The sequence below is a fragment of the Orcinus orca genome, chromosome X, assembly GCF_937001465.1.
Source record: "Orcinus orca chromosome X, mOrcOrc1.1, whole genome shotgun sequence".
NCBI classification, from domain to species: Eukaryota; Metazoa; Chordata; class Mammalia; order Artiodactyla; family Delphinidae; genus Orcinus; species Orcinus orca.
The window spans coordinates 120,212,539-120,229,350 of NC_064580.1; the positions used below are offsets into that span (position 1 = coordinate 120,212,539).

At 36.4% G+C, this 16,812-nt stretch overlaps 1 protein-coding gene across 9 annotated transcripts in view; it reads right to left on the minus strand.

Moving 5' to 3' along the window:
- Window positions 1-5,394: 5,394 nt before the first annotated feature.
- MCF2 (MCF.2 cell line derived transforming sequence) overlaps window positions 5,395-16,812 on the minus strand; it is a 72,733-nt gene continuing 61,315 nt past the window's right edge. For 6 of the 9 annotated variants that reach the window (XM_049704402.1, XM_049704401.1, XM_049704400.1 and 3 more), the window contains 2 exons: window positions 16,100-16,209; window positions 13,436-14,194 (listed from right to left, as the gene is read on the minus strand). In XM_049704402.1, the coding sequence (XP_049560359.1) occupies window positions 14,162-14,194; window positions 16,100-16,209 (143 nt within the window). In that variant the 3' untranslated portion in view covers window positions 13,436-14,161. Of the gene's footprint in view, window positions 7,027-13,435; window positions 14,195-16,099; window positions 16,210-16,812 lie in introns of those variants that run through there. The other 3 variants (XM_049704404.1, XM_049704403.1, XM_033403646.2) reach the window with 2 other exon arrangements.

The window sequence follows — 16,812 nt, forward strand, 5'->3', positions numbered from 1 at the left end:
TTTTTTACTTTAGAAAATGTAAATTTGGGTAATTGATACGGCTAAAAGCATAGCTACACATTACCTAATGGTGGGTTATAATTCGGAAATCTTAGCGCATAAGGAATAAGGAATTTTCCTGAACACTTACTATGGGCCTAGCACTGTGTCTGTTTCATGAGATAAAATCAGCCATGTGCTGGAACTGGCTTATACCAACTCACAAATGTGAATTTTGCACATCTCTTTCCAACGTCCAGTTCAGTGACTTCATGTCAGAAGCTTGAAATCCACCATGATAGGGGTATTTACACAACAGATATTGACAAATACTACAAATACTTTTTTTTAAGAGAGCCAGTTGTTCAACATACCAATTGACACAATCTAATTATTTGATTTAAAAAATTCATCATTTTTACAGTCCTGCTACTCAATTATTGCTGAGTGAGCACTAAATACACTGTGAATTAAAATATAAAAGTTGTTTAAGGAAGCAGAATATTTATGACCTAGAAATATTTAAAAATCAGACCTTTAAAGTTGTTCTCAGGTGGCAACAAGTAGTTATTTTGTTGCAAAATAAAACAATTTTTTTTCAACTTTTCTTTTTTTTTTGGCTGTGTCACGCAGCATACCAGATCTTAGTTCCCCAACCAGGGATCGAACCTGTGCCCCTTGCAGGGGAAGCACAGAGTCTTAACCACTGGACTGCCAGGGAAGTCCCATAACGTTTCTTAAGTGCAAATATTTCTCCTATACAACACATTTACAATCACACATTGTGAAGTCAATGAAGGATTATTCTATGGTAGTTTTCTGCTGGTATGTTAGTTCACAGTAATTTCTTAAGATATTTATGAAGACTGCATAAAAGAGTTCGTGACTCTTATTTTCAGCTAACAAGTAAGATTTTAAAAAAAAACCCACAAGGATGTATGGAAGGTAATAAGTTTGGTGTAGATTTTCACTATACTTCAATCATCAGGGGACAAGATGTTATAATCCACTTTTCCAGTACTGAATTAAAGTAAGCAGAATTTTTTACAGCATGAAATGTTTCAGACATAAAAATAGAGAGGATAATATTCAATATCATAAACTCCCTCTGTCTCTGTCTCTGTCTCTCCCCGCCCCCCACCCCATCTTCAGAGGTAGGTAGCTACCATCCTTAATTTGGTGTTCATCATTAGCCAGCATATGCATATTTTACTCTAAATTATCCATTAAAAGTATAGAGTTTTGCACATTTTAAAACTCTACAAATGCTATCATCTTGCATCTATCTTGCAAGATTCATTGACGTTGACAGGTGAAGCCTGAGATCATTCATTTTAACTTCTAAATAGTATTTTATTGTATGATATTTCATCATCTAGTTATCTATTCTTCTGTTCATGGTCATTAATGTTGTCTCCAAATTTTTTACTCTTCCAAACAATGCTGTTATAAACATTCTGGCACATATGTCTCCTTGAGCACATGTGTGAGTGTTTCTCTGGGGGAGACACTTAGAAGTGGAATTGCTAAGCCATACAGTATTCACTTCAACTTTATTTGGTATTAGCAAATTGTTCATCAAAGGGTTGTACCAATTTATGCACCAGTAGCACCATGTAAGAGTTCTTCATATTTTTTTCTAACACTTGGTATTTTTAGAAATACAGGCAGATTTTAAAGCTACTAATACTCATGTAAAATGGCTGTTTTGCATTGAATTCAGGTATTTTGAAACTAGTTCTAAATGTATAGGTATAGCTCTGTGTCTTCTCTAAGGTCAGTAAAGAGACCACTTTAGCTTCTAACATTAGATTCCAAAACATCCACTAGGATTTTTCCCTTTTAAGTCATTTTTGTCATGGTTGAAAAGTTACAGTTCACTTAGTTACTAAAATTTTATTTGTTCTCATAGCTTGCCATGTAAAAGAGCACATTCACTATCAAACTGAGATAAAAAGGAAATATTGACTTAGATAACTCTCAGCACGTCAAGCTCTCTTCATGCTTCAGATCTTTCTGACTTTCACTCCAGCCTGGTTTTATTTGTTTGGTTATTTTTGGAGTAATTGAGTTAGTGAGTCTATCTCAGAAATACTTAGATGAAACGTATCTTTGAAACAGTTTACATTTTATTTGGGTTTGGGCTTAAGGAAAGTTTCATTTACCTTAAGGAATTCATCTTCACAAAGTCCAGCTTCATTGGCTGTTCTCAATGCACCTTATTAGTCCTATTTGGTGTACATTTGCTGAAATTATCTCTTCAGAATTTAAAGTGCAAATTCATATATGTGAAAATGAGGTGATCAACAAATATTAGGTAGTCCCTCACCAAGTACAAGGGAAAACTTTAGACTTGAGTGTGTCATGAGCTTTAATATAGAAGATACATTTTGAACTAAAAAGGAATTACTTTTTTTTAAAAAGACTATTGTCACTTCTATTCATTTCCTTTTGAACAATATAAAGGGTTTACGTTTTGTCTGTGACACTGGTTGGTTGGTTTGTTTGCTGTCCTTGGGCAGGCCCCATAAGACCAACTGCAAACTGATCATTCCAAATCAACGCAGGGAAGTGTACTGAAAGGTAATAAAAATGACTTGCTTTGACAATTAATTGCTTGACACTTGATTCACTGAGCACTCTGGAGTCTACTGCTCCTAAGGGAAGCACGTTCCTGTGTTCTAATACCTACTAATAATAAGCATTTTTTTCAGAGAAAGTCTGTTAAGTGAAACTGGATTGATTTCTGACTAAACCTCAGACAAAATCACTGACCTAATTTCTTTTCAGGTGGAGCATTTCTCATACTCCCTTACACCTTCAAATATATACTCTGAAACTTTCTCTCTTCTTAAGAGAATACTGTAGCCTGGAAGTTGGGGAGGCTTTTAAAACAACTACATACTCTATATTGTGAGATTCATGTGTAATTTTGGAAATGTTAACAATAATACTTACTCTTCAGCCAACACAGGAATAAAGACTTGAATACACACTTTAATTTTCAAGGAGTTCTTTTTTTTATTTTTTGGCTGCCGCGTGGCATGCGGAACTTCCCCAACCAGGGATTGAGCCTATGTCCCCTGCAGTGGAAGCGTGGAGTCTTAATCACTGGACCACCAGGGAAGTCCTCAAGGAGTTCTTGAAGATGGATTAAATGCTTGAGTAAGTAGTTCACGAACGGTGCTTCCTCAAAAAAGCTCAAAATAGGGCTTCCCCGGTGGCGCAGTGGTTGAGAGTCCGCCTGCAGATGCAGGGGACACGGGTTCGTGCCCCGGTCCGGGAAGATCCCACAGGCCGCGGAGCGGCTGGGCCCGTGAGCCATGGCCACTGAGCCTGCGCGTCCGGAGCCTGTGCTCCGCAATGGGAGAGGCCACAGCAGTGAGAGGCCTGCGTACCGAAAAAAAAAAGCTCAAAATAAAATTAAAGGCAAAAAGGAATAGTTGATCCTGTCATGGGATGTTCATTAAGACATCCGAAACAATCTGAGTTTTTGAGAAATGGAAGATTCAACCAAACCAGTTTGATAGGTTTTGATTCCCCCTCTATATTAAGGCATACTTCTAGCTCCCTAATGGGCTGTGGAAGAGATTAAGTCTGGCAAACCCAACTAAGAACCCTTTGCAAAAGCAAGCAACGGTTCAGAAAACAACTGTGGGTAGCTAAATGCTTTCCAGCTTTCCTTGGGCTCCATCACATGGAAGCAGATTTTTTCAGTGTGTGGAAATATCCACTCATAAACATGGCTATCTAACCCCTGAAACTGCTATCCTACAAATTTGGGTAAAGAAATTTTTTAAGCAAAATATTTTATCCTAGTTCTGGTCAGATCTCTGTGTCTCTGTGTCTCTCTGTCTCTATCTCTCTCAGAGAAGCAAGGCTGAAAGTAAACATTTCCTTCTACATTTCCTAGCATCATTTATTAAACAGTCCCTTATTTCCCCACATGCAATGCTACATCCATCAATACAGCAAATTAAATATATGTAAGACTGTTTCTGGGTTTTCTTTGTTCTATTGTATTTTGTCTATCATTGAGCTCATTCTCTTTCTTTATTACAACTTTATGACAAATCTGAAGGTAAGCATTTAACTCAAAATACTTACTGTGTCTTTACTGTATCACTAATAAATGAAAGGACAGGAGTTTTCCATTCTTTGACATAAATCGTACCAATGTTTTCTTAGGTCAGTCTCCCAAGGCAATAGAAATAAAAACAAAAATAAACAAATGGGACCTAATCAAACTTACAAACTTCTGCACAGCAAAGGAAACCATAAACAAAACGAAAAGACAACCTACAAACTGGGAGAACATACGTGCAAATGATGCAACAGACAAGGGCCTAATTTCCAATATATACAAACAGCTCATACAACTCAACAACAATCAAAAAAAAAAAGAAAACAACCCATTCAAAAATGGGCAGAAGACCTAAATAGACGTTCCCCCAAAGAAGAAGTACAGATGGCCAATAGGCACATGAAAAGGTGTTCAACATCACTAATTATCAGAGAAATGCAAATCAAAACTACAATGAGATATCACCTCACACCCATCATCAGAATGGCCATCATCAAAAAGTCTACAAATAACAAATGCTGGAGAAGGTGTGGAGAAAAAGGAACCCTCCTACACTGTTGGTGGGAATATAAATTGGTGCAGCCACTATGGAAAACAGTGTGGAGGTTCCTCAGAAAACTAAAAATAGAATTACCATATGATCTAGCAATCCCACTCCTGGGCATATATCCAAAAAGATCCATGCACCCCTATGTTCATAGCGGCACTATTCACAACAGCCAAGACACGGAAACAACCTAAATGTCCACGGACAGATGAATGGATAAAGATGTGGTACATATATATAATGGAATACTACTCAACCATAAAAGAGAATGAAATAATGCCATTTGCAGCAACATGAATGGACCCAGAGATTATCATACTAAGTGAAGTAAGTCAGAAAGAGCAAGACAAATATCATACATCACTTATATGTGGAATCTAAAATAAGACACAAATGAACCTATCTATGAAACAGAATCAAGGACATAGAGAACAGACTTGTGGTTGCCAAGGGTGAGGGGGTGGGAGAGGGATGGATTGGGAGGTTGGGGTTAGCAGATGCAAACTATTATACATAGGATGGATAAACAACGAGGTCCTACTCTACTGTATAGCACAGAGAACTGTATTCAGTATCCTGTGATAAACCATAATGGAAAAGAATATATATTATATATAATAAAGAATATATATATGTATAACTGAATCACTTTGTTGTACAGCAGTAATTAACACAGCATTGTAAATCAACTATACTTCAATAAAAAAAAAAAGGAAAGGAGTTTTCAATGATACTATACTAAACCGAAAAAAATATATGAGTGAGTTTAAGGTTGGATATTTTTAATGTGGAATTAATGCAAGTACATTTACTTTTTAAGTACATTTATAACGTAATTAAAATTTGAAGACTTAAAGGGAAATTGCTGCTATGTTTCATAGTAATACACATTTATAAACCTGAAAAAATACAGTGCAGTTACAAATACATGTACAAATATAGCATTCATTGTACAGTGATTAAAACATTAAAAGACTACACTGTATATTTGAATACATAGAACTCAGTACTGTCTTAAATGATTAAAATCCCTAGTTTAATACCATGAAAATAAAATGCCTTGTGCAGAGGGGCATCATTATTCAAAGATTTTATCTCCTAGTTCTGTCTTCTAACCACAGGGTCAGCACACAAAAGAAATGTATTTTAATATCATTTTGTTGTTGTTGTTATTGTTGCAGAAGCATTCATTGAAATATCAAACATATGGACATTTTCATGAGTCAGTTATAAATCAACCATCACAAATTCCAGCAATTTGACATTAGAAGATTTATAATTTACAGGTAACTTTGAATAAAATACAATTGGTTTGTCATATAAATGGTTACATCTAATGATACCACTGAAATAAACTATGATTTGACATGATACACAAAACTACTTAAAAGATAATTTATGTATTATATAGTTATTGTGTTGTTTTCTGTAAAACCAATCATCAAAAACCATGCACCTAATATGCCAACTTGATAGTAAAACTCACGATCCATGATTCAAAAGGCAGCAGTTTCAAACCATCGTCTTCAGTGGCCCATAATATAAAATACGCCAAGCCTAAGTTCAACACTGCATGCAACAACTGGGCCTGTGCTTTAAAACAAGTGATCTCACTGTTTACATATTTAAAAGAAGGGCATCTATACATATATTATCAAAGAAAAACCACAGGAAGAAACACAATATAACTTAAGAAAACCTGCACTAGAATAGATTTTTCTAGAAAATTCAAAAGCAAGTAAAGACACTGGAAAGCAGAGCTTTGTTACAGGAACACCTCTTGTGCAAATATGAATATTTAACTTAAAGCTGTGATGTATCTAAATTTCAATGCATAAAGTGTAAACTTCAACACATCCTAACTGCAGGATTTTTAGCTTTGGGTCTTTTTAGAACCATTAAGACAGCTCTGACAACCCTAAATACCAGTCCAAGTGCAAAAGAGGTCCTTCAGAACGTATCCCTTTGGTACATTATAGTCACATAGTTAACAAAATTAAATAATAACATATCCTAACAATTACCAAAGGGGTTTAAAATCTCTGATTATCTCGCTTCTCTCTTTGGATTTTTGTTTTGTTTTGTTTAGATAGAATCTGAATGCATGCCATGAAAAACCCTACTTGGAAACAAAATAACACTGCACTTTTCACCTGGGGGGATTGGAAGGTGTGAAGATGGCTTCTTGCAAGAATGAGACAAACTGTGAATGACGAAGTCCACCTCAGTCCTGAGGAAGTTCTGTGAATGTCATGGGTAGCATAGGATCATCCTGACTCTTGTGCTGTTTATCTGTAACACTTTTAAGAACTGTAATCTAGTTCATACCTTCAAAGGAAATCTTATTTTTTAAAGTCTATTCATTCTCCTTTAATTCAAGGGGAACTTAGTTTCCTTGTGTTACTCAGAGCAGCATCTACAAAATAATGAAGAATGATGTTAATACTCGTGACTTTTAAGGCCAAAAATGTTGTCTGTGCTATGACTTCTAACGCTAACTGTGAGGATTCAAAAGGTCCATCATAAATTCAAAGGTGATGTCTTTTGGTTGTTTATTTTAATTTGAAAGTCGTTATTCTGTTACATAGTGATTTATTAAAGGCATCTATTTCATGAACGGCATAACTTCACTAGAAGCAAAATAAACAGAATTCACATCTCCTAAAACCAGATTTCCCGAATATCGTATGAATTATGCTGTGTGCATATAGATGAAACATGTTAAGCACATAATTAACGGAGAGACCTTTACATTCCATTTGCCAGATTTCAAATAAGATACTCTAATACATATTTTGAAACCTAAGTGCTGTTGACAGTTGCATATGCGATCAACTTTCATTTCCTAATCCATTAACTGACACACAGTACAATATAGTTTTGTAGGCCACATTATACTATTTTGCTCTATGCAATGTAATGAGGAACAGATCTCAGTCAAGACCACTTGATATAGCATTCAACCAAAATCTACCAAGTACGGATTTGTCAATTCGATCTGTCATAAATCCATGTTATTTGAAAGTAATGTATATTTTTAAAACTTCTGAAGTCAGAACTTTCTAGAGAACAGGGAACTATGGGACCTTGTCACCTTATCTAGTAGCATGTCATACCAAGAGAGTAATACATGCTTTAAATGCTGATGGTATATCAATCCATTACACTTAACTCTCCTGATGACACTGCAAAAAAGAAAAGGATATTGAAAAAGTGTACTGATGGTAGAAAATAAAACTGAAAAGAATAATGTTATTTTTTCCAAATAAAGTGTATGTATGTTAACAAATGTATAGTAAGCCCTTCACTGACTGAAAAATAAGCACAAGCCCTAAACCTACTGTGATTAGTTACAGTAATGGAATCATTTCAAATTAAAACTAATCATATATGTAATTTTACATGTCCTGCATTACTGTTAGCTAAAATTGAATGTAATTAACTTTGTCCTGAATTAACTATGAGGACACCTGGCTCTATATTTAAAATGATGATGATAAAAGTTATGGAAAATCTACTGAGTGTTCCTAATGTTGAATACAAATGCTAATATTATATGGAAGTTAGATGAATGCCCTTGGTGTTTTCAATTTTGAATTTTGGAGACCTGAGTACAAGAAAGGCCATTATTTTCTAGTATATACACTGCACTCTTATTTCATGGCTTTATTGGCTTATAAAATATGCTTCATTAAAAAATGATTTATATATTTAATTTACACAGCTCTTCGAGCACGTATTTTAAGTGACTCATGTGTTTCTTTGTCTCTCTCTCATTAACCACTTAAATAAGCATAAAGCAGTTGGCAGAAAGCTGGCCATATTTATTTTCAAACTTAACTCTTTAATGTGTAAGATGGAATCAGTTAATTTGAGGGGAATATATGATTCATTACAACTATCTGGCTTTTGAAAGTGTTCAAACTGTCACTATCTTAGGTTTTACCTTATTCGAACACATATACGTTTTTAAAGTGTAAAGTGCTCAATTCAGCATGTGCAATGTTTCTTTGTGTTTGTCTGATACTCTTCTTTTATGGTTAGTACTTTTTCTGCCCTGTATAATTTACAAGAAAGAAATGGTTAACTGCTCAAAGGCATGAAGATGTTGTCCTGTGCTTTTAGAAGCTTTATGATTCTAGCTTTTATGTTTAGGTCTATGATGCAACTGAAATTAATTTTTGTGTATGGAGTGAGGTGTAGGGATGGTGGCTCATTTTTTTTTTAATGTGGATACCCAGTTGCTCCTGCACAATTTGCTAAAACAACCTTCCTTTCCCCATTCAGTTGACTTGACACCTTGATTAAACATTAATCAGTTATATATATGTGGGTCTATTTTTTTAAATTCTTTTAAAATTTTATTTTATTTATTTATCTTTGGCTGTGTTGGGTCTTCATTGCTGCGCGCTGGCTTTCTCTAGTTGCCGCCAGCGGGGGCTACTCTTCGTTACGGTGCGTGGGCTTCTCATTGCGGGGGGCTTCTCTTGTTGTGGAGCATGGGCTCTAGGTGCGTGGGCTTCAGAGCGCAGGCTCAGTAGCTGTGGCGCACGGGCTTCATTGCTCCACGGCACATAGGCTCTTCCCGGACCAGGGCTCGAACCCGTGTCCCCTGCATTGGCAGGCGGATTCTTTAACACTGCGCCACCAGGGCAGTCCCTGTGGGTCTATTTTTCTTTTTTTTTTTTTTTTTTTTTTGCGGTACGCAGGCCTCTCACTGCTGTGGCCTCTCCCGTTGCGGAGCACAGGCTCCGGACGCGCAGGCTCAGCGGCCATGGCTCACGCGCTCCGCGGCCTGTGGGATCTTCCCGGACCGGGGCACGAACCCGTGTCCCATGCATCGGCAGGTGGACTCTCAACCACTGCGCCACCAGGGAAGCCCCCTGTGGGTCTATTTTTGAACTCTATTTTTCTATACTTAAACCAATACCACACTGTATTCATTACTGTAGCCTTTCAGTAGGTTTTGAAATCAGGTATGTAAATCCTCAAGATTTCTGAGATTCCTCTGTTCTAGGTTGTTTTTTGCCTTCCATATACATTTTAGAATATACTTGTCTTTATTTTTTCTTCCAAAAGGGCTTGCTGAGATTTTGACTTCATTAACTGTCTATTTGGGGACAATGGATTTCTTAACAATGAGACTTCCAATCCTCGAATATGGTATATCTCTCCTTTTAGTAGGTCATCTTAAATATACCCCAGCAATTATTTGTGGTTGTCAGTATAGAAGCCTTAGACATCTGTTGTTAGATTTATTCATATTTATTTTATATTTTATATTACTAATGTAAATGGTATTTTTTATTTCTTTTTTTTCTAATTCTTTGTTGCTAGGATATAGAATTACAGTTTATTTTTTATAATTATTTTATATACCATGGCCTTATAAAATTCACTTATTACTTCTAATAGGGTCTTTTTGTGTAGAGATTCCCAATGGTTTCATACATACACATGATCTGCTAAGCATGATAGTGTTGTCTCTTTTCTAATATTTTGGTTCCTTTATCTCTTTATCTTGAGTTATGGCACTGGCTAGGACTTCCAATATAATGTTAAATAGAAATGGTGAGAATGAATATCCTTGGCTTATTCCCAATCTTAGGGGCAAAAGCTTCCAATATTTCATCATTAAGAATGAGGTTAACTGTGATTTTTCACAAGCACACATTATTCCCTTTATTCCTAGTGTGGTGAGAGTTGTTATCATGAATGAGTATGGAGTTTTGTCAAGTGCTTTTCTGTATCTACTGAAATGATTATATAATTTTCCAATTCATTATATTAATATGGCAAATTATACTGACTTTTGAAGCATGTAATACAAGTACTTAATTTAAAGCTATACAATTCCCTACATTTCCTTCCCTCTTGAGCTGCATCCCCAAATTTTGATATGTCACATTTCATTTTCATCCAATTTTAAATCATTATAATTACACTCTTGTGATTTCCTCTTTGTCCCATGTGTTGTTTAGATGTGTATTATTTAATATCCAAATATTTAGGGATAATCTATTTCTAATATAATATCTTTTGAGACTTTATATGATTCCTATCTTCTGAAATTTATTATTTCTTTTGTGATCCAACGTCTAATCTATCTTGGTGAATGTTCCATGTATACTTAAAAATAATGGTGTATTCTGCAGTTGTTGGGTGTCAATTTTGAATAAATGCCAACTGGTTCAGGTTGTTGGCCTATCAGACTTTTCTGATTACTAATTGTCTAAATAATTCAGTAATTCAATAATTATCAAAAAAAAAACCTTTGAAAGGTGGCCCAGATTTAGAGAAACAAACAAACAAACAAAAACACAAACAAGAAGTGACTCTATTTTGGGGATTCCCATGTGACCCAATATTCATATTGAGCCCTATCACCCTTAGATTTTGTTTCATGTCATAAATGAAATTTAGAACCAAGTAAGTTACTCCTGGCCTATTAGATTCATTTAAACACAAGGTAACATCACCTAGAATTCAAATACAAGTCCAAAACTAGGAATTCAAAGGAAATATGTACATAAAATAATAATAATCTTGTTCACAGACAAATTTGTTGTTTTTGTGCTGCCTTTTTATAGATAGCTCAGTATCAGGTGAAAAATTTATAAGAATACTGGTTTGTGTACAGAAATTTCATGTACTAATGCTTGGGTTAATAGAAAGGAACATTCTCATTGCTTCGTCATATCTTCACACATTAAGTCTTGGGAACAGACACAGGGTATGTTTGTGCGCGTGTGCGTGCGCACGTGCATGCACAAACGTGTAGCAGAAACCTACCATAAGGAAATAGCATGCTCTTAGAACTGAGTAAAAACACACTGGTGAAGCATCCTTGGACAGTAAGGCTGGTTCCTTAAAATCATATCATCAGTATTTAGTTCTGAAGGATCTCTTATAAGACAGCACTGTACATGAAACTTTCTTTCAAACCTATCAACCTTGTAGAGAAAAGTTTAACATGTTTAAAACATCTCTATTCATTAATTTAAAACTATTAAGGGAAAAAATTAAATCCTAGCTAACATAATGTGCTTGCAGCTCTATTTCTAAGTGCAGAGAGGTTCTTACCCTATGCCAATTACATATTTGGTGGAGCTTTAAAATTTTTAGCCTTTAAACAAATAGCATACAGTCAAGTTCATATTATACCTGTAACTTTGGCATTCTGAAACCTATAGTCACCGACTAAAACCTGCAAACTGGGGCTTCCCTGGTGGCACAGTGGTTAAGAATCCACCTGCCAATGAAAGGGACATGGGTTCGATCCCTGGTCTGGGAAGATCCCACATGCCGCGGAGCAACTAAGCCCTGTGCCACAACTACTGAGCCTGCGCTCCAGAGCCCGTGAGCCACAACTCCTGAAGCCCAGGCACCTAGAGCCCATGCTCCACAACAAGAGAAGCCACCGCAATGAGAAGCCCGCACACCGCAACAGAGTAGCCCCCGCTCGCCGCAACCAGAGAAAGCCTGCACGCACCGACAAAGACCCAACGCAGCCAAAAATAAATAAATTAAAAGAAACAAACAAACAAAAAACCCTGCAAACTGTTCCCTGGAATCAGATCTTCTTTTCTTCTGTTTAGATTTTTCATCAACCTAAATAATAAACTAATTAGTAGCCAATAATGGTAATATAAGGTAATAAAATTAACATATACGTTGCATTAAAGCTCAGATTTTCACAAACTATTGCACGTATTCAAAGACCTTCATGACACTGTGCTTGAGTCCTCTGACTACAAAAGACTTAGCTCACTAGCAAAAATGGTTATTATGTTAATGACCCATCATTAATTTCACCGTCAGGTGTACACTCTTCCCCCTTTAGGGTCAGAGTACACAGTCAATGTAGCACTTCAGTTAAAGTTATTGACACAATGAAGGCAGAATTATTTCATATAAAATTTCCAAAAGCTTTATGGAAGTTTCATTCAGTCCTCTTCCAAATAATATTTCCTTCTTGCTTTGGGTTCTCTATAATTAAACAGCATATCTGGCAGAAGCATCTTTGCAATCAGTGCTGTATAAAGTCAAACGCATGAGGATAGAATGATAAGATTAAAAAGTCAGTATTCGAACTGATAAAGCAAAGTGTGGCTATGTTGTAAAGTAGCGAACATGGTCCCTGGCACATAGTGGGCATTCATTAAACATGTGATGAATTAATGCATGACTTAAACGACCTAATGTAATGTGATCTGTAGCCATTACAAAGCCTGACGTATCAGCTGAAACATCTGAGCCAAAGGTAAACCACAAAAGAGCATGCAGACTCATAGCATTTCATTCTTTCAAAGCATTTTTCACTCACCAAAGGTTAACATTCCTTTCAGTGAGCTATATAGACATGGCTGAAGCAATGAAAATGAAACACTGATAAGAAATGTGTTATTTCTGCTTCTTGAGACTGTATAACAAAGATACAAGTAAAGCAGAACAACTGATTAGATATCCGTGTGCCCCAGGCGGAGGTCAACATAGTCATGGAGAATTCACCTACCATTGACCCTCAGCATCCTCACGGAGAAGCTGAATGACATCTCCATTTCTAATCAGGAGGTCTTCTGAGCCTCTCTTCCTGCAATCTGCTAGGGCTTTATATTTGCCTGGAGACTGTAAGGTTGTTTTGAAAAGTGACATTACAAATTTGAATGCAAAACTACTTGCGTAAGTGCCTGTTCTGTGACGTACAGACTTCATTCTTTACGTCAATGGTAAATGTGGTTAGCTGCAGCGGCTTTGAAGTAACAAACAAACACAGAGCAGTTTGTGATGGCAAAAAAAAAAAAAAAGCAGGACATGTGTTTATTTAACCTGAAGAATTAATTTTTATTTGCAAAAAGAGCATTACAGCATGAACTACACAGAAAATAACAGAGCACAGCTGATTTAAGTTACATGAATAATAAACATAAATCCAGAAAAAAAACAAGCATGAAGATAATTTTTAAATACTGTTATTTGTAAACTACTCTCATTAAAAATAATTATCTTGGCACATAAAAAAGGCAATGGCCCTGAACAAAGATTTACTAACGCCCCCAAAAGGACTCCTTGCTTTGTTATCGTTTTGCACAGGTAAAAATAATGCGCACAAAAGCTTAGTCCGATAAAAGCATATTAAACCATAATGTTGTGCTTTACTTGGCCTTAATCTTTTTGCAGCTATAATTTTAACTTGATTCATTAATAAGCTAAATAATCCAAGGCACACTGATTGCATTTGGTTACAAGGTAGACAGAGAAGAAATAGTAATCTTCAAGTCCAAACGTATTCTGAGATGAGAATTTTTCCAGCACAGTATCTTATACATTGAATATATGATTTTAAAGAGTAAGAGTACCATAATTAAAACTTTTTTAAAATAAAAGGAAAGAAATAATTAAGTGGTGTTGATTCTTTGCACGTCCAAAGGAATTAACCTGAAAACATTATCCGCATCACTCGGGCTGAACGTCTTTTGAGCAGTATTTTTATCAAATGGGCCGAGGAGCAGGCAGGAAAGAGCTACTTGCCATTTAACAGAGTAGCTTCATTAAAATAGGACAGCCATCTCCGACACCGGCCTCTACAAGGGAAGCAGCACCCATTATTTCTTGTTTTTGACTTGATAAAGCGAGGCTAAAAGATCAGCTCATTCCAACCTGTTTTGCTTTCTAGGTTGGGGGTTATTTAATTGAGGGGGTATGGAATGCACTATATTGTCCCTTGTATGTTTTCCTTAGTAGCACAACTCAGGGAATTCTTGGGAGAAGAGAGGAGAGCTAGTAGGTTTTTCTCCATTCCCATCCCCTATGATGAAAGTATTAATCAATTTGGCATATTTGCTTTATTTTCTGACGCCATAGCTGGAAAAATGCTTACTGAAGGCTTTCTCGGTTCTTGACAATCCCTTCATAGAGCATCATTCACAGCGAACATTGAAATCCCAACTGGCTTCCCTTGACTTACTGCTCACATCTGAACAACGACCCCTCCTGTCCTCAGATAATGTTACTTCAGGAAATGAAGTTCTTTTTATTTATTCATCTAAATCAGCAATTCTCAAAGTTTGGGAGGCTGACCGTTGGGAGTTCCAAGGGTCTGCAAGGGTCAAAGCTAAATATATTATTTGCCTTTTTCACTCTCATCCTCTCACAAGTCTACAGGGGAGTTTTCAAGAGGCCACCGAATGTGTGATAGCACAACAGACTGAATGCAAACGCAAATATGAGAATCCAGCTGTCTTTTCTGAAGCCAGATGTTAAAGAAATTTGCAAAAATATTTCATTTATTATTTTTTTTATTGGTTGCACTGTGCAGCTTGCGGGATACCACTTCCCTGACCAGGGGTCGAACCCATGCCCCCTGCACTGGAAGCGCAGAGTCCTAACCACCGGACCGCCAGGGAAGTCCCTTATTTACTTTTTATTTTTTAGGCTGCAAAAATATTTCAAATGCCACTCTTCTCACTAGATTTTTTTGGTTTCAAAAATGTAAATTCATTAAAACGTTTGAGCACTGCCAGTCTAGACAACGAACGCTGGACAAACCTCTTACCAGCTCTGAGCTTCGGCTCAGAGGGAATAAAGCCTCACTAAGACTATGAATATTCAGTGTGAAATCACTTTGAAAACTGTAAACGACCATACAAATACGAATTATGGTCACTGTCTTATTAGTGGAAAGAATATTCTGTTGCTTTTTAAAAGAAAGCATTCCAGCGTCGATGCACCTTTGGGATTCTCCATGCCATTACTCCCTCACCCCAACACCAGAACTGCCAAACTGGATTTATTCCTCTGAAAAGCACCAAGGAACAGGCCACTACAAAGCACCGTTCCCACCCTCCACCCTGGTGACTTCAGAAAATTGGAGATTTATCCTAAACAGTCCTAACTCCCCTCTAATAATCCACCAGGATCCTAACAACACTGCAAACTAGTTCTTCTATAAAACACTTCCTTCTACCCTAAAGCAACCTTTACTTTCATGGGGTGCCCTCTTGCTGTGATATGCTGAGATCTGTAGCCTTAGCATGTTTTTTGACAGCCCACTAAAATATATTCCCCAGATGGTATTAAATAGTTTTTAATGTGTAATGTTTATTTCCTATACTTTCTAATCTGGAATCTAAACTGATTTCTAAGTATATCTGAACCTCCTTTGTGCTCTGATTTTATCTCACATGCCCAGATTGAAAACAGACTGGTGAAGCTCAATTAAAGATAAAATTGGTCACGATATGGGACTTGGAATGATTGACTATCTCATCAACTTCAGTAGGAGCTCCATGTATAGCTCAAACAAGTTCTCACAGAGATAAAGGTGCTTACTGAATGTTCACAGTAAGACTTGATTCAAATCTTTTGGCTGTGGAAATGACCTCATGACCTCAAGGATACTGACAAAGGATTGCCCCTATGTGCCTCACCTATTTCATCAATAAAATTGCTTGAAGGGTTTTTATTTATCTTAATATGTCATTACTAACCATTAGAGGCCTTTCTTCTTCATTGTCATCATAAGAAGAGTAGAAATAGTTACTGGGCCATTCCTCAGGCTCAACAGAGATTTCTGAAGGTGACGACATCTCAGTCCAAACTGTAAGAAAAACATGGAGGGTGGCAGTTACTGGTCCACCACAAGGAGAGAAGTAAAATGAAGTGTAATAATCAAGGCCATACCCTTCAATGGTCCAAGAATAATATCTTTTGTAATAAAACCTCCAATGAGGTTGTACTAGTTTAGAATTTCTGATATTTCAGAAAGGGCCTAGAATATCTACACTTCTTTTACTTTTTAGGATAGTTTCCTGTTGGGGGGGGTGGGAGTTATTACAGATAATAATAAGTTAAATAACATTCCAGAGAACATTTATCCCTTCTTATAGAAAATCATCTCTTCCAAAAATTCTTTCTATAGCATTCTTCTTGGTCCCACTTAAATAGCACTTATAACATTCTACCTGGTAATATTGTTATTTCGGACTTGTCGTATCTCTTTTATTAGGCAGGAACCATGTGTTACACATTGTGTGTCTCATAAGAACCTGCCTGCAAGAGATGCTTAATTAATAAAATGCATTGAACTGGTATGGATGAAGCAATCTGATATAGGCAGAGAAATGACAGCATTTCATCTTGGCCACACTAAACTATTCATGTAACCTTGGAAGAGTCATGTTAACTTTCTCTGACTTGGTTT